The following is a 19521-nucleotide window of genomic DNA, read 5'->3' as shown; positions in this document are numbered from 1 at the left end:
TCCATTTCACGTCTTTTACTTAGGCAAATAACATAGTGTAATCAAGCTTTTGGACTTCAATTATAAGACAGAATAGATGAATAAAAATAAGGCATACTTTTCAGGAATTAAGTTTTGTTTGCTTGTATTTGGTAATCTGATCATACTATCTTTGACGAATAACACATATGATCAAATGTACCATTTTTTTCCCAGCACAAACAGGGCTTACCAACTAGTAAAATAAAAACAAGGAAAAAATCCCAATACCAAACACTGAGATATAAAACCTTGGTAAAGTACTGAGCACCTGAGGATGGGGGCGGTAAAGGAAAGATGAAATAGGAGAATAAAGAAAGGAAGGCTGGGAAGGTGTTTGGGAGGTAAAGTGAGATGCTTAAAAAAAAAGAGCATCTTTACAGTCACTTAGTCTTTTCTATGATCACTTCTTAAGTCTTAAAAGATCTGCATGTGGATTTCTTTTTAAATCCACTGACCATGAATCAGACAATGGTTTCAAAATCCTGGTAAGATTGTGTTCAACTGTTATAGTATAAAGAAAGCTGCACAGTAAATGTGCTTCTTGATCCAGCAGGATTGCAAGCAGAACCTGAAGTCTCTTAAGTTAAGAAAGGCTTTACTTGGGCTGGGGATTTGGCTTAGTGGTTCCACCACCTGCCTTGCAAGTGCAAGGTCCTGAGTTCAATCCCCGGTACCAAAAAAAAAAAAAAAAAAAAAAAAAAAAAGAAAGGCTTTATTTTAGGTAACTCTGACCCTAAAGAAAACCTCATGAAAGAACTCACATCTCAAAGAAAGCACATTCTGCCTGAGTTTGCTGTGTTTTTGTTGACTTGCACAACTTACTGTTGGCTACTATGAAACACTGAGCTAGGAGTACTCCAACAACCTGTAGTACAAGACTTTAAGATGCTATAGTAAACAAGAGACAAAATCAAAGCAATTCTCTTTCCTAATTAATAACAGTACAGAGAATGTAATCTTTTCCCTATCATAATTAAAGAACAGTAAACAAAACAGCTCAACAAACCTTAAGACAAAAAAGTGCTGGTTATTAATGTTTACATGCAGTAGATAACCATTCCAAATGTCACATTACGCACTGTAAAAGCACAACTTTACTATATGAAAATAAGAAAAATACACCTCAGGAAAGGGGAAAAGCAATTTAATCATTTCCAATGATGTTTGTAAGTAAAGAAACTCCTAACTACTGTATGGTCTCCTCATGTTTAACATTGTATGAATATTAAAAGCAAACAATTTAATGAGAAAATGCACAGTACAATGAAAATAGTTTGTTATTCAACATACACAGTAGATCTCAAAAACAAAGACAACACAGTCAACCAGGGAGATTAAAAATATCAAATCAAGGGGCCGGGCATTTAGCTCAGTGGTTTTGCTGCCTGTTTTGCAAGCACAAGGTCCCAAGTTCAATCATCCCTGGTACAAACAAAACAAAACAAATCAAATCAAATCAAATCAAAACCCAGAGAACCAGCAGAAAAAAATCCTTTAAAAACACAACTGTTTCATCTTCCTAGGCCAATGCTTTACAATAAGAGAAGCACTATTAACCTTCCCACTCCTACAGGTGGAGTGTTCTACATACAGCAGCTAGATCTATATGGCTGGATTTGCCAAGAAACAATTCTATCCCCAGAACTCTGTCAGACAAGATCCAAGATCCGCCCCCGCTTTTAAACCAAAACACTTTCTACAGAATTCCAAACCAAAATGTACTATTTAAGGTATTTCTTAATAACATTTTCTCTTCAAAGATGATAGTTATGCATCAGTTTAATGGTAAAAATACATTAATATTTTACTATACAGCAGCAAGAAGTCAGCTGTCAATTAAAAGCACAAACATCTTTAAAGGAAAATCTTTAAAAGACTCGTTACAAACAATTTCAGTATGGAGGACACCAGCTTGGTAAAGTGCTCTCCTAAGCTTTGCATTTTCATACCCTATGCTTTGAATATATGAGTTATAGAACATACTTTTGATAGAAGGCTTGTACACAAATACATTTAGCATAGAATGTAGCCAGTAATAACTAGCACCACAGCTACATGGAAATCCTTTACATACACCAACTTGGCTCTCGCTTTTAAAACAAAACTCAGAATCCATGGCTCAGTAAGATAACTATAATTGTGTTGCTCTGCTTTTTAAACAGGTCTACACAAGTTAACAACACTGGCTAAAAAAAAAAAAAAAAAAAAAAAAAGGACAGCTTTAGACCTCTTATAAGTTTAGGAGACAGTGCTAATGATCACAAATAGACTCACTACCTCATGTCCAAGTACAGATTCACTGGAAACTGCTGCACATTAGTTAAGTTTTTAAAATCTTTCCACAAGTAATAAAAAATATATTATGAACAATACAAGTGCATCTCATATACACAATAATAACAAAATGCCTACTCAAAGCAAAGAGATGCAGAAAAATATTATGGGAGATTTCATTTTTCTTTCTCCTTTTCCTTTTTCTATCTGAATAACTCTGGCTCCAACCATGAAAATCACAACTTAGCAAATTTCATTTAAATGCCTTTTAAAATAATTTCTTCATGTTCACAGAAGTTTCACTGACCATTTTTTAAGGTCTAAATGCAATGAATATTGAATAAAAGAGAGCAATGGATAAAATCCAGTGCTGGGTGGCGTGCCCTTGGAATTAAGTATTTTTTTTTAATCTTTTAATTCTCACATTTTTTTTGTTTTAATTGAGCTTATTGGTACATTTTAGGTATACAGTACAGTTACATTCATTATTGGGATCTTGTACCTTTACATGACAGGTCTTGGTTCTCATTTTTCCCCCTTGTCCCTGCCCTCCCTTCACCGCCTCCTCCCCTCCCTGTTTACAAACACTTTATTTTCATTTTTCATATTTTTTCTTTTCCCTTATTCCCTTTTGCCTACCCTTCCCACTTTCCCTACACCTTTAGCCCTTTTCTTCCGATTTCACATCTCATTAGGATCTTATGTACTATTATAGTTTTTCACACCAGAGAAACTACTCAGTATTCACACGTGTGATTTATTTATTTCAATTCGGAGTTTATCCTCAATATGTATCCATTTTCCTATGAATGACTCTAATTTCTATTTTTTTATGGCTGAGTAGTATTCCATTTTATAGAAAATCCACATCTTCTTTATCCAGTTTCCAACTGATGGGCAAATGGGCTGTTTCGAAGTTTTAGCTATTACAAACTGTGCTGCTATAAACATAGGTGTGCCTATATCACTGTGATATGATTCTTTTAATTCTTTTGGAAAGATACCCAGCAGAGGGATACTGGGTCAAATGGAACCTCTAGTCCCAGCTCTTTGAATTCTCGCTTTCTTTACAGTATATTTCCTCTGAGTCTGTCTGTGGTTTTCCATTCAGATTTTTTTTTTTCCTTTTTCTATGTACTGGGATTGAACTCAGGTCCTTGAACTCACGAGGCAGGCAGCGGAACCACTGAGCTAAATCCCCGGCCCTCCATTCAGTTTGATCAATCTTCTTCACCCTTCAGTAGCAGCGTGGCGGCAGCAGTCTCCTGCTCCTGCTGCTGGTTACAGGTGCTCACAGGCAGCCCGCTTCTCCCTCTGCTTGAGTCTTCATCTCCTTTGAGTACCTGCAGAAGGTGTGTCTGAACTTGGCCCACACCTTGTAGGGCACGGTGATGGAGTTGCGGTAAGTGGGCTTTACCTCCCTCACTCGCATAAACACGCCGTACTTGTTGGAACCCACATGAAGAAGCGCTTGTTGTCCAGCCAAGGAGGTGCCCTTGGGCAGCTCGGCTGACTCCTCCTCCACTCTATAGTCATCGTTGATGAGCTTGGCCAGAGCGTCGTGGTACTCGAAGAGCCCCTGCACAGGGAGCACAATGGTCTGTCCCTGTGTGGAGCCCAAGTCCAGCCCCGGGTTGACCGTCTGGGGGCGTGCAGGAAGTGGCCGTGCTGGTTTTCCTTGAGACCCACGTAGTACTTGCGATTCTCACACACCGGGAACTCACATTTAACATCCTGTGCTTGGGCCAGGTCGGGCAGCTGGCAGCTGGTGGGAGCCCAGCTGTGCCTAGTGCCCTATGAAGTTGCCCAGGTAGTTGCGGAACTGCACAGCCACTGACGTGGAGTGAGGTGGCTCTCGCTGCCACCCGCGCCCACCTCAGCAATCGTTGGCATTCTGCTTTATGTCCAGGTAGAAGCGCTTGTTCTGGATGTCCACCTGTCTGGAGGCGAGCTCCTGCATCTCTTGCTGCAGTCCCCCTGATGCCCCACTGCCACTGCCGCTTCTGCCACCCAAGACTTACATTTCTATGGAGTAATAAAGCCTCTGTTTGCTATTAAAGGAGTTTTAGTATCAACAGAGAGGGAGTCAAAGGACACATAAATCATATTAGTTTTCATCTCTTCTATGAGAATGTTATGCACCTTGTAACTATTAGAGGCGAGAGCACATGGGAACAATTCTGGTCTTAGCTGTCCATGTGGTTATCTCAACTGACTTCTGAGTATGCTAATCCTCCACCGGCTAAGTCTAACCATGATTTAAGAAGTGACAGATTACTGTGTGATCTGGCACTGAAATAAAGTTTGTTATATGGAAAACATAGAAACCGAATTGAGTAATGCATGATAAAAATCACTGCCCAAGGTCTAAACAGAAGGCATATTTAAAATGAAAAAACATGAAAGTGATAAAGTGCTGCTTCATAGTTTAATTGGTAGCATCTTCCTATTTTCTCCTTGGTGGTATATAAAAGATCAGAGCCTTTTCTTATCAGCGGTCTTAAGAATATTGTGGGAAGCTGGGAGTGGCATATGTTTGCAATCCCAGCTGCTTGGGCAGCTACAAGGGAGGGTATGAGTCTGAGGCCAGTTTGGGCAACTTAGCAATGCTGTTAAAAAAAAAAAAAAGAGCTGGGGATGCAGCTCACTGGTAGCACACTTGTTTGTCATGGTGAATGAGGCCCTGGGTTCAAACCCCAGTACAGCGGGAAGATTGGTCTTGAGATTTATTTCTTTAGGGCTGTGGTAGGTATACGGCCTCTCTGTTTAAAATGCGGAGGTGGGGTGGTATGGCCATCCATGCCAAGACTCTTTCCAAGAGCTTCAGCTCACTAGAGACCAGGGTAGAACATTCTTAGCAGTTGTCAGTGGCAGAGAACAAAACCTTAAGGTGAGTGTTTCAAAGACTCTACCAACTAGAAGCTCTTCTGTTACATCTTTTTTCCCCCTGCCAGAGCATATATTAGACACCCTTTCTGTTTATTGCTCAGTTATAAAGCTTTCCAGTGCATATTTAATATTTAAAAATACTTCTGAATTTTTCCTCCAGTAAATTCCTTTCCTGACGCTCTGGAACACTTCCACATTCCTGTAATATACTTACTCTTTTTTTTTCCCCCTTTGGTACTGGGGATCGAACTTGGGACCTTCCACTTGCAAGGCAGGTGGTGGAACCATTGAGCTAAATCCCCAGACCAATACATTTACTCTTGATGATGAAATAGATAGAAGGAGGTGAAGCAGGAAAGGAGGGAAGGAAAGACACTTAGACACAGCAAGTACTTCAAATTCCAGATGGAACCTGAACTCAAGAGTGTCTCCCACTCCTCTGCTAACCTCAGTGCCTCCCCCACAAATCTAATCAACATCAGAGATTTCTGTCTTGGTGTATTTCATCCCAAAAGATCTCCATTTCTCCATGAGTGTATTTAGGTATCTATATGTGGGTATCCATTCCTTGCCAGTGAAATTTTGGTAACAAAGGATATTTCTAGAATATAATTTTATTTATAGATAAGTTTTAAAAATAGGTTTTTGCTGCTTATTTGTATAATATTCAGAAAGCTCTCTATGTTCAATTGCTGGAACAGATCCAGTTCTAATGAATCAACATTTTGTCTACAAGTATTAAGAGTTACACACTATGTTGAACACTGAATCTGTATCTTAAAAAAATTTATATAGGTTTTTACAAATTACTGGATAGCATATGAGGATCAGAATAAATTAATACAATTCAAAAAAGACTAAGGTAAAATGAGTTGTTTCTTGCTATCCCACTCTAATCCTGGAGGCAATTGCTGTTTGATGTTGAAGAGACAAATACAGATGGACCTGGAGATTCCCTTACTCCACTGGGATAGTCAGATCCCAGACACCAGACTTCAGAGGCCCCCTTCTTCCACTGTCTCAGTTACCAAAACGTCCCCTGTCCTTCTTCTATTTGAATGTGCAGAATATCATGGAGAGGAGCTCTGCTGTCAGAGCCCTTTTAGGGGCGCATCCAGACCACATACGACAGATGTAAATATACTTTTCTGCAGGAAAAGAACTTGGGGAATGAGTGCACTCTATTAATTCTCTGCTTGTAAGTTTATTTCAATAAAGCTTATTTTATATTTACAGTGTATAGCTGGTGGTATTTGTTCCTTTGTCATGACATATTTTCACAATTTTTTCATTTTCTCTATGCCTAAACATAAATAACCCCGTGTTTTAAAAATTATCAGGATGGTATGAATGTCTTTTAAAGTTAGTATATATAGATCTAACTTTATTCTATGTATTTTGGGTTTTTTATATCTATGTATTTTGAAGTGAATTCTCTTTCAAATCATTAAAAAACTAGCAATGCAAAGTTTTTTTTAGATACTTTCTGAAATTAAATTAGCTGTAATATAAATCTCTAAGTGTACAGCTTAGAAGACAAGGTCACAGTGAACAAGGCTATCTGTGTTAAGGGTACAAAAACATGTCTACTTTTATCATCAAGTCATCACTTTGTCATACAGTGAATCTGATTAACTATTTAGTAACTAGAAAGAGAAAGAGCAAGGCTGAACTTTCTACTGTATAATATACTTGGTGGCTTCTTGAGAATTAGTGGGCATACAGACACACACACACACACACACACACACGATTCATTATTTTTTTTCTTTTATGCTGGATCAACTAATGAAATGATGGTCTAAAATCACTGGGCATTACGCAGTGAAGGACAGTTACACTAAGACACAAGAAACAAACCAGCCTATCCCTATGATTGCCCCAGGTTATCTTTTGGAGAGAGCTTCTAGGCTATGGTGCAGGGAGAATTTAAAGCAGAATCTGCCAAACACACCACATTAAGGACTTCTTGCTAGAAGTAGAAACCAAGGTGGCTAGAGTTCATATAGTAGAATTGTTATGGATTGTATCTATACGTTCCCCCCAGTCTCATGCTCTCATAGGTGGGGCTTTTCAGAGGTGGCTGTATATAGAGTATATGGATGCGGATTAAAGGTGTGATGACTGATTCAGTCTACTGAAAGGTCCAGGTACAGGTAATAGGAAGCTCTGCCCTGGGTGTGGGTGGCACCCCTAAAAAGGCTAATACCTTGGATAGGATAAAAGGGAAAGGGAGTTTGGGGGTGGTGGCACATGCCTGTAATCCCAGCATTAGGGAGGCTGAGGCAGGAGGACGGAGGAGAGTTCAAGGCCAGCCTAGGCTACATAGTGAGTTCAAGACCAGCCTCAACAACACAGTGAGATCCTGACTCAAAAAAAAAAAGAAAAAAAAAAAAGGAAAGGCAGGCCTGCTACTTTGTTGCCTACCCTGCCATGGAATGTTTCTCCTCTATGATGCCTCTCTGCCATGCCACCCTGACTTAGAGGCAGTGATCTAGAGACTGGAACCTCTAAAAACTGTGAGCTGAAATAAATCTTTCCTTCTTTAACTTGTGGGTGTCAGGTATTTTGTCTCAGGCATGAGAAAATTAATTAAGACAGCAGTAAAAAACAGGTGACAAAGAAAAAGAGCTCTGATAATCTACAGACAGCCCTTCTTCAGTAATTATGTGGCAATGAACAGGGCACAGACATAAAGAAACTACCAGAGACTGCAGGCAGAATCACTTACAAGACTACCAAAAACAATTTCTGAAACTAACACAATCCAGGAAAAGTGGCTAGTTCTACCAGCCAAAGAAGAAAACCTCATTAATACACAGGACATGAATACTCTAATAGTTTTGTCACAGTACAGGAGAAAAATTAACCCTTTGTCTGTAAAAGTTTAAAAGCAACACCTGAAAGGATCAAACTATTTCCAAGAACAGCCATGTTCCATAAGAAAGTCAACAAAAACTTTCAAGAACATGACTACCTAGCACCAAAGTAAAATTCACAATGTCTGGCATTTCATAAAATATGCATAAAATAAGCATGCAAAGAAGCAGGTCAATATGGTACATAATGAGATAAGTCAACATTATTGAAATGAACCAAGGAATGACAAGATAGTAGAATTAGTAAGCAAGGATATAAAAACAGTACTGGAATTGTCTTTCCTATATTTAAGAAAATAAGGTTAATGTTAAGTAGAGACCTGGAGGATACATAAAGGATCTAAATTGAACTTCCAGAAATGAAAACTATAATATATGAGATGAAAAATACAGTAGACTGACTGTGTTTACTGCAGATTAGTCTGGAGAAAAGTTCAGTGAACTTGACATATAAAATAGAAATTATTCAAAAGGCAGAAAAAAGACTGAAAAAAAAAAGAATGAGCAAAACATCATTTATTCTGTTGTAGGAAAACTTCAGGCAGCCTATTATGTCTAATTGGAGTTCTCAAAGAAAAGAGAAAAGATTAAGAAAAACAAAGAACAAATGAATCTAATTTTAATGAAGTTGCATACACAAGGAGTTCAACCAGAGCCAAGCACAAGAACTATGATGAAAACTATACAAAACCACATTATCAGATTGCCTGAAGCCAATAACAAAAGCAAAATCTTAAAATCATCTAAAAAAAAAGATGAAAGATAAGGGTCTAGTTTTAATCTTTGGCAGGTTGAGATCCAGTTTTTCCAACATCATTTATTAAAGAGGCTATCTTTCCTCCAGTGAGGATGGTCAGCTGCTTTGTCAAAGATGAGGTAGCTGAGTACAACTGCATTTGTTTTTGTATCTTCCAGTCTGTTCCACTGATCCTCAGGTCTGTTTCTTTGCCAGTACCATGCTGTTTTTATCACAGTGGCTTTGTAGCATAGTTTCAAATTGGGGATTGTTATACCCATTGCCATGTCTCTGTTGCCTAGGATGGCTTTTACTATTCTAGGTCTCTTCTGGTTCCAAATGAACTTTTGGATTCTTTTTTCTAGTTCTGTGAAATATAGTGTTGGAATTTCAATTGGCATTGCATTGAATCTGTATAGCTGTTTTGGTAGTATGGCCATTTTCACTATGTTGATTCTTCCTACCCAGGAGCAGGGGATATCTTTCCATTTTCTTATATCCTCTTTGATCTCTTTTTTCAGAGTGCTGTAGTGTTCAGCGTAGAGGTCTTTTGCTTCTTTAGTTAGACTGATTCCTAGAAACTTAATTTTTTTTGGCCCTAAACTAAAATCAAAGTGGATTAAAGATCTAAATACTAAAAAAGAAACACTACACTTGCTGGAAGATAAGTTAGTCAGAACTCCTGAAGACACTGGCATAGGAAAAAACTTTATGAACAAATCTTCAGTAGCATGGAAACTAGGAGAAAGAATCAACAACTGGGATCTCATCTTATTAAAAAGCTTCTGCACTGCAAAAGAAACCATCAACAGAACTAAGAGACAACCTACAATGTGGGAAAATTTTTTACCAGCTACTCCTCAGACAAAGGACTATTATCTAGAATATATAAAGAACTCAAAAACAATCAGCCCCCCCAAATATAAAGACCTGATTCAAAAATGGGCACCTGAAATGAACAGACATTTCTTAGACAAAGAAGTAAAAGCAGCAAGTAAATAAATGAAAAAATGTTCCACATCACTGGTCATTCGAGAGATGCAGATGAAAACAACACTGAGATTCCACCTTACCCCACAAAGAATGGCTGCTATCAAGAAATCACACAATAACAAATGTTGGCGGGGTTGTGGGGAGAAAGGAACCCTTCTCCATTGTTGGTGGAAGTGCAGACTGGTGCAACCACTCTGGAAATCAATATGGAGATACCTCAAAGAACTGGGACTAGAGGTTCCACTTGACCCAGCCATCCCTCGGCTGGGTATCTTTCTAAAAGAATTAAAAGAATCATATCACAGAGATGTATGTGCACCCATGTTTATAGCGGCACAGTTTGTTATAGCTAAAACTTGGAAACAGCCCATTTGCCCATCAGTTGGAAACTGGATAAAGAAGATGTGGTTTTTCTATATAATGGAATAGTACTCAGCCACAAAGAATGAGAAATTAGATTCATTTACAGGAAAATGGATACATACTGAGGATATACTCCTAAGTAAAACAGATAAGTCACACATGTGTAAATACTGAATAGTTTCCCTGGTGTGAATAAGCTATGACAGTACATAAGATCCTAATGAGATAATTGACAATGTGTAATAGGAAGAAAAGGGCTAAAGGTGTAGGGAAAGTGGGAAGGGCAGGGAAAAGGAAATAAGGGAAAAGAAAAAAAATATGAGAAAATGAAAAATGGAAATAAAGTGTTTGTAAATGGGGAGGGGAGGAGGGGGTGAAGGGAGGGCAGGGACAGGGGGAAAAAATGAGAACCAAGACCTGTCATGTAAAGGTACAAGATCCCAGTATTGAATGTAACTGTACTGTATACCTAAAATGTACCAATAAACTCAATTAAAAAAAAAGATGTATTATTTGGAGAGGAACAAAGATAAGGGTGAGAGCAGTATCTTGGCAGAAACAATGTAACCCAGAAAACCATGAGAAATATCTCTCAAGGATTTAAGGAAGGAAGGAAGGTGTCATGTAAAGGTACAAGATCCCAGTATTGAATGTAACTGTACTGTATACCTAAAATGTACCAATAAACTCAATTAAAAAAAAAGATGTATTATTTGGAGAGGAACAAAGATAAGGGTGAGAGCAGTATCTTGGCAGAAACAATGTAACCCAGAAAACCATGAGAAATATCTCTCAAGGATTTAAGGAAGGAAGGAAGGGAGTGGGTAGCTCATTCATTCATTCTGGTACTGGGGATCAAAGTCTGGCCTTTGTGCTTACAAGGCAGGAAGCGGCACCACTGAGCTACATCCCCGGCCCAATCTTTTACTCTTTACCCATAGAAAATACCTTTCTAACCCCAAAAGTGAACCTGGAAATTCCATTCCTATGTGTGCATTTAAAAGAACTGAAAATATATACTTGCATTTGCATGTACACAGCAGTATTATTCACAATTGGGAAACAACCCAAATGTTTATCAATGAAAGAATGAATAAACACATGATGGTAAATATATGCATTGAAATGTTATTTAGCCATAAAACCAATGAAGTACTATGGGATATATGCTACAATATGGGTGAACATTGAAAATAGAATGCTCAGAGCATGGGGTGTGGGGGCATACCCTGTAATCCCAGCACTCCAGAGGCTGAGGCAGGAGGATTGCCAGGCCAGCCTGAGGTGTACAGTGAGTTCAAGGCCATCCTGAACTACAACATAGCAAGACCCTGTCTTATTCACCTCCTTCCCCCCAAAAGAATAACAAAAAAACCCCACAAAACTCAGTGAAAGCAGACACAAATGGTTGTTTTGTGGGATTTCATTCATATAAAATATTTCAAATAAGCAACCCCACAGAAACAAAGCAAACTGATGGTTGTCAGACAAAGAAGAGTGGGAAGTAATTCTTTAATAGGTAGAAGGGAAATAAAAGTATTTTGTAGGCAGGAGGATCACAATTTTGAGCTCAGCCTGGGCAATTAGCAAGACCCTGTCTCAAAAAATACAGGGCTGGGAATGTAGCTCTAGGTTTAATCCCCAATACCTTCCCCTCAAACAAAGGTGGCAGGGGTGGAGGGGAGCGGCAAGAAAAATTTCTAGAAGACACAGGTGGTCGTTGTATAACACTGTGAATGGATGTTAAATGATTCACTGTAAAATGGCTAATATTATGGTATGTCCTGTGTTAGCTACTTTTCTCTCATTGTTGAGACAAAATACCCGACAGCCAAAGTTAAAGGGTTACATTCTTCAGAGGTTTCCGTCCATCCATGGCTGGATCCAAGGCAGGGTGGTGGCACAGCTCACAGCCATGGAAGTAGCAAAAAGCAATAAGGGCTGTAACACCTTTCTGCCCCTTTTATCTCATTCGGACTACTCAGGGTGAGTGCCACTCACCCCCTAACCCCAGTGCCCCACCATGAATTAATCAGGCACTCTAGATTTAGCCACTCCTCAAACAGCCCCACCTAAGACTGCATGAGGCTTTGAGACCAGCTGTGACATGTACATTTTATCTCAGGAAAGTAACTGCAAACACCAAAGTGAACACAGGACACGTAAGAACAACAGACAGCTGGAGTGGGGATGCACACCTGTAATTCCAGCACCCAGGAGGCTGAGGCAGGAAGACAGCCATGAATTCAAGTCCAGCCTGGGCTATGCAGTGAGTTATATCTGGTGTTCTATATTCTTTTGTACACAGACATGATACTAGATATGCTATTTTCTTCATATTAGTATTTCATTTTATAAGACTCAATTATTTCATAATAATATACTGAGGGAGTTTATATATGTATAAGTAAAATATATGACAATGAGAGTACAAAGGCCATCTTTTCATTTTTTGAGACAGGCCTCACTCTGTAGTCCAAGCTGGCCTCAAACTTGCAATGCTCCCGCTGCTTCAGCCTCCCAAGTATCAGGGCTACAGGCGTGCACCACCATACCCAGCTGGGTTATATAGTATTATCTGACGCAAGCACTGTCGGGAGAAAATAGAGTGAGAGCCAACAAGCAACAATGAAATACAATGGGATGATAGAAATAGTCAATTACTCTAAAAGAAGTCACGACAAGAAAAAAGGGAACAAAGCATAAATGAGATGAATGAAAATAAATAGCAAGATGACTTTGTTTGGTTGTACTGCAGACTGAGCTCAGGGCTGAGCTATATCCCTGTGCCCCTTTTTTATTCTTTAGTTTCAGAAAGGGTCTTGCTAAGTTGCTAAACTGCCCAGACTGGGCTTGCACTTTTAATCCTTCTGCCTCAGCCTCTGGAGTACTGGGATTACAGGTGTACATTCCTCCAGGATGAAGGCACAGATACTTTAGATACAACATGAAAAACACAATCTGTAAGGAATGAAACAATGGACTGCCTTTGATAAATACATCTCTTCAAACAAACATTAAAAAAAAAAACAAAACAAAACATAGTCTCTCTATGACTACGTACAGCCTTGGCTTGAACTTACTATGTAGCCCAGGCTGGCCTAGACCTTACGGTGATCCTCCTGCCTCAGCCTCCTGAGTGCTGGGATCACAGATGTACACTACCACATCTGGCTGGAAAAAAAAAAGATGGAAAAAGGACGGGGGATTTGGCATCATAAGCACAAGGTCCTGAATTCGATCCCCAGTACCAAAAAAAAAAAAAAAAAAAAAAAAAAAAAGACAGAAAGACAAGCCACAAAGTGGGAGAAAATGTCTGCAAATCACATATTTGATGAAGGACTTGAATCTAGAACATATAAATAATGCTCAATTTGAAGAGGATAATTTGATAAAATGGTCAGATTGTGAAAAGACACCTGCCTAGAGAAGATAAGTGAAGGACAAAGCTGCAAATGAAAAGTCTCATATCATTCGTCATGAGGAAAATGTAAATTAAGAACCACCATGCAATGCTACTTCACATCTGCTATTTAAATGGATCAGCCAGGCATGGTGGCGCACGCCTGTAATCCCAGAAGTCAGGAGGCTGAGGCAGGAGGACCGCTATGAGTTCGAGACCAGCCCAAACCACAGAGTGAGTTCCTCCAGGTCAGTTTCAACTACATAGTGAGACCCTGTCTCAAAAAAAAGCAAAAAAAAAAAAAGATCAAATGAAAAGGAATGGCCGTATCAAGGTAAGGAAGTGGAGGCACTGTAACTTTCGTACACTACTGGTAGAAACGTGAAATGGTGCTAACAATTTAGAAAAGTTTGGCAATTTCTTAACCTGTTAAATAGACACCTACCATAAGATCTAGCTATTCCAAGTGTCGATATTTGCCCAAGAGCAACCAAAGCACATGTTCATACAAAGACTTGATCATGGATATCTGCATCAGCTTGGTTTGGCTGGAAAGGACCTAAATGTCCATGAACAAGTGAATATATAAACTGTGGTACATTTATACAGTAGAACACTACTCAGCAATGGAAGGGACTATGAATAAATCTGAAATAATGATTCATAATGAAGACAGATTCTTAAAAAAGAGTACATATAAAAGGTATGTCAGCGTTAGATCTAAAACGTCCCCTCAAAGCCTCATGTGTGGGAAACTTGAAAAGTGAATGGACTCTGGGAGGTGGGGGTCTGGTGGAGGAGGGTCCCAGTGGGGCAGAACTGAAAGGGCGTATTCTTCGCTCTGCCTTTGGGCTGCTGTGGGGTGAACTGCTGTCTCCCGCCGTGCCCTTCTGCCACGGATTTTCCGCTTTGGAGCCAGCTAACCATGGAATGAACCCTTGTGGAACTGTGAAGCAAACTGTGGGTATGGACTACTGCATCCCACACAGGAAAGTGATTAACACAGAGTGATAGCTGTTATATGAAAGTCTAGGAAATGCAAACTAACAGAAAGGAAACCAGTGGTCACTTGGGAACTGGTAGGGGGAGGGTCAGGAGGAAGAGATTCCAAATGGACCCAGGAGACCTTTGGGGAAATGTATGTATTCATTATGTTCACCTTTGTGATAGTTTCATGGTCATATACATGTGTCCAGTTATAGTGTATACTTTACATATACACAGTTGAGTATATACCAATTATACCTTAAAAATCTGCTAAAAAAGGAAGTATTTTATCATTTTTAGCATTATTTAGCATTTTCATTTTGGCAATTCATTTCTGCCAAAATCCAGATAGCATAACTCAGTAGTAATTCTAATGTTAGTTATGAGTTGTATCTGTGTGTTATGTCTTATTATGTCCAAGTTTATTTAAATATTCAACCTGTTCCAAAGCATAGATCCTGTGACAATTTTAATCTCAATTTTTTAAACTATCATGAACAGTCTATTGTTAACAAGAGCACTATTATACTAGCATCTTTCAACTAGTTTATGTAATATTTTCAATTTTAGCACTACATTTTTTTTAGTCAGAAAAAGGTAAAATATATGACATATTCCCAATTAAATATTGCATTTTTCAATCTTTTTTTTTTTCTCCAGTACTGGAGTTTGAAGTCAGGACCTTGTGCTTGCCAGCCAAGTGCTGTGCTGCTGAGCTAAATCCCTGGCCCTTGCATTTTCAACATTAAAGGAAAATTTATATAATATAAATTAGCAGAAATCCTTTAATATATAGTTAATGGTTCTCCAAACATATAATGACACATTTCCTTGTGTTTGAGACAGGGTCTTGCTCTGTAGTCCAGGCTGACCTTCAACTCACTATGTATCCCAGGCTGGTCTTGAATTTATGGCAATCCCCCTGCCTCAGTCTCCTGAGTACAGGGATTACAGATGTGCACCACACTTGGCTGACACATTTTCAAACTATATGAAATTACAAAACTGAGCAATGAAATTATATAAACACATCTAGCTTCAAATATTCACAGTATTTTGTGATTCTTGATTTATCTATTGATACAAATCTCATAGATTTTCCATGTGTGTGTGTGTGTGTGTGTGTGTGTGTGTAGGGGGTGTTCTGGGAATTTAACACAGGGACTTTGCACTGAGCTATATCCCCAGCCTATTTTATTTTTTTTTATTTTAAAAAAATGTCTTGCTAAGATAGTAAGTCACACAGGCCGGGTGTGAACTTGTGATCTTGCCTCAGCCACTAACAGTGTTGGGATTATAGGTATGCGACACTAAACCTGGCTTCAAGGAATATTATAAGGCAAATCCCAGCCACCATATTATTTCACATCACAAATATTTAAGTATTTAAGGTTCTTCTTTAATATAAGCCACAGCTTATTTTAAAATTACTTCATATAAATTACCAGTACTCTTAATTTCTTATTATTTTCCCCAACAATTTATATGAGTATACACATATTTAGAAATTCTTATTTCAATTAGGTGAAGAGCTCAGGGAGGTGGGTAAGTTTTTGAAAAAAGTAATATAAAGATGTATACATATATGTGTCTATTTTAATATTTTACTTTGCAAAAGTATTGTGATAGGTTATTATAAAATTAATACCAACATGAGAGGTCTATAACACATTAGTAAGCAAAAGTTTATTTAGGGGAAATTTTTTGACAAGGTCTTGTTATGCTGCCCACGATGGGCTTGAACTCATGACTCTCCAGCCTCAGCTTCCCAGGAGGCTGGGATTACCAGCTACTGCACCTGGCCACGGGTTCATCTGCTTCTATATTAATTCATTTATCTCTCTCCCAGGTGTGCTGGAGTCAGCACAGAATAGCTTATAAGACCTAATTAATAAATTTTTTTGTTTTGCTTTTTTGAGACAAGGTCTTGCTCTGTAATTCAGGCTACCTTTGAACTATGTAGCCCAGGCTGGCCTTGAACTATGGTGATCCTCCTGCTTCAGCCTCCCAAGTACTGGGATTATGAGTGTGCATCATTACACCAGGCTAACTGGTAAATTCTTAGTAATATTGTGAATTGGCTGCTAAATGCAACCATAATGAAAATTTAAAATAGATTTATAATAAAATCAATTTTATTAAAGGCAAGGGAATAGAGCTGAGCATGGTGGTGCATGCTTGCAACCTCAGCACTCAGGCTGAGGCAGGAGGATCCTCACTAGTTTGAGGCTGTGGGCTATATATAGTGAGTTCAGGGTCAGCCTGAACTACAATGGGAGACCCTGCTTCAATGCCCACTCCCCCAAAACCCCAAAGGAATAAATCCTTCAAAACTCACCAATGTTGGATTATTTTTAATACCCTAAAGATAAGCTTGAGTTCAGTTTACAAATGCCTACTTTATGTACATGGTGCAAACATTATGTAATCGTATGCTGCTGACAAGTCTTGCTCTTATCCATGCTCAGTAACATTATATGAGCAGCTTTTATAAGTTGCATGCCACCAATACAAGCAAATACTACAAATGAGTCCTCCCTCACTCACCTTTGGAAAGCTGACTGTTCACATGTGTTAATACCCTACTGTATCCACTCTGAGCGCTAATTATTGTGCCAGGGACTGGAGTAATATAAAATACTTGCATCCTAAAAAAAACTTAGGATATTTTCTTTATCCAGTCTCCCACCTGATGGCAGGCATTTGAGCTGCTTCCAAGTTTTAGCTATCACAAACTGTGCTGCTATGAACACGGGTGCACACATATCACTATGGTATCAGTCTTTTAATTCTTTGGGGAAGATAACCAGCACAGAAATAGCTGGGGGCAAATGGGACTTCTAATCCTAGTTCTTTGAGATATCTCCATACTGATTTCCATGGAGTACTACTCAGCCATAAAGAATGAGAAACTAGAGACATTTATAGCTAAATGGACGCACAGTGAGGCGATGCTCTTAAGTGAAAGAAATAGGACACACATGTATAAATACCGAATAGTTTCTCTTGTGTGAGAAACTGAAAGTGTAAATAAGGACTAAAAAGTATAATAGATAATGTGAAATAGGAAGAAAGGGTGCAAAGGGGAAGGGGAAGTGAGAGGGGGAGGGGAAAAGAGAAGGGAATGGAATTAATATGAGAAAAAGAAAAAATGGAAACAAAGTCTTTGTAAATAGAGAGGGATGGAGGGGTAGAAGGGAGGGCTGGGGAATGGGGAAAAAATAAGAACCCAGATGGATTATGTAAATGTGCAAATTTCCAATGATGAATGTCACATTGTATACCTTAAATGTACCAAAAAAGCCCAACAAAACAAAACAAAATACCCCCCAAAAAACAACTTAGAGGAGAGAACCTCTTAATTTGATAATACTAAAAGTGCTTTAATAGAAAATATAAAGATAAGTATGAACAGGTCCTTAGGAAAAAAAAGAATACATGGTATATAGCTTTTAAAAATTTTAAAATATTATCAGAAAAACTTGCTATGTTGAAGGTCAGAAAATAAAGGAATACTCAGGCCGGGGATGTAGCTCAGTGGTTCCACCACCTGCCTTGCAAGCACAAGGACCCAAGTTCAATCCCTGGTTCCAAAAATTAAAAAACCAAAAAAGAAAAAGAAAATGAAGGAATACTAATGAGGTTGCAGCTTTGGTTCTAGTTGTTTCACGCGTTGAATTTCAAAAGAAAAACAGATATTGACTTAATAAAATGCTGTGTAAAATGAATATATGTTCTTTAAATAATATAGTGTAAAAGTAAGAAAAAAAGCAAATATGAACCTGATTTTCTAAGTGTAAACTAGAGTGTTTAATAAGCGATTTTCCACTAAACAGAAATAGAAAGTAAATCTTAAAAAGTGAGGTATCAGTGCAAAATTCACCAAAATTTGCCGAACTTGTTTTGCTAGTTGATATTCTCAAAAACCAAAGCTTTGTCTGTCTAGTTTGCATTTACACTTAGTCTGGGCATTTAATCTCCCTTTTGGTATTAGTTTTTCCATACACTGTAAGTTGTTTTATAGGGCCTTAACATTCAGCTAGTTTTATAAATTGTGAAATCAGTTTTTACTTGCAAACAACTTTTTAAAAAACTTCTCATAAAATAAGGAGTACAAAGAATTAAAACGTACACTGTGTTTGTTTATATGTCTTTCTTCTGTTTAAGTTATTTACCTCTTGTGAAAGCTGTGTTACTTGGTCCTTTTGATGCTCCAGATCTTTTAAAATCAATGAGTTTTGTTTTTCTAACTGAAGCACTCTTCTTGCCAAGTGGACACTAAGTGAATAAAATGAGAAAATTAATGCTTATAAAAGTGGAGTGCTATCTAAAATACTCAAAAAGTGTTTGTGCTAGAAAACTGACATTTCCCAATAATACTTAAATATTAACAGAAAAAAGATGGAACCAAATAATTAATAGCAGGAGACCAATAACCCAACAACTCAGAATTCTGAAAGCAACATTAAAATCTCCATAACATAAATGTGATGAACTGATTACAAGGCTCATGTTTTCCAGCCCTTGCTATAAAAGTGGAGAGCTACATTATGATACTTGCATGAAAAGACCACAACACAGCAATTTACAACTCTTCTCCATTTTTGTAAAAAATTTCTCAGTTACCAACAAATCAAGAAATTAGTTCAAACATTATGAACAACAATAAGATTGCATGCACTTTGACAACCATCCACGTTTACTTCAGACACCATAATGCATTTTATAATGCAAAATACAGCTGAATAGATTTTCTACTGAAAGCAGAGATGGAGAAGACTTAAAACTTGGAGAATATCCACACTACTGGCAAAGATCCTGTACAAAGGGAAATCATCCCTCTGATGAACTGCATCACCACACTTTTTGTACTGACCTTTGGCGTTTAAAATCACATTAAATATGAAATGCTCCAATTTCATTTTTAAGATATGGTTTGAAAAAAGTGTTTGTTTAGATCTAATATTTTATCCTTT

General features: G+C 38.2%; 1 protein-coding gene and 1 pseudogene across 3 annotated transcripts in view; both read right to left on the bottom strand.

The window, feature by feature from the left end:
* Pibf1 (progesterone immunomodulatory binding factor 1) overlaps positions 1–19521 on the bottom strand; it is a 203252-nt gene that overhangs the window by 60344 nt on the left and 123387 nt on the right. For all 3 annotated transcript variants that reach the window (XM_010622334.3, XM_010622338.2, XM_010622336.3), the window contains one exon: positions 18721–18823. In XM_010622334.3, the coding sequence (XP_010620636.1) occupies positions 18721–18823 (103 nt within the window). The remainder of the gene's footprint in view (positions 1–18720; positions 18824–19521) is intronic.
* LOC104861064 lies at positions 3497–4965 on the bottom strand (annotated as a pseudogene).

This window comes from Fukomys damarensis, unplaced genomic scaffold (assembly GCF_012274545.1).
Source record: "Fukomys damarensis isolate Sample0158 unplaced genomic scaffold, DMR_v1.0_HiC HiC_scaffold_6, whole genome shotgun sequence".
NCBI classification, from domain to species: Eukaryota; Metazoa; Chordata; class Mammalia; order Rodentia; family Bathyergidae; genus Fukomys; species Fukomys damarensis.
Note: the sequence above shows the minus strand (reverse complement) of the source record. Positions and strands in the feature narration are given on the sequence as shown.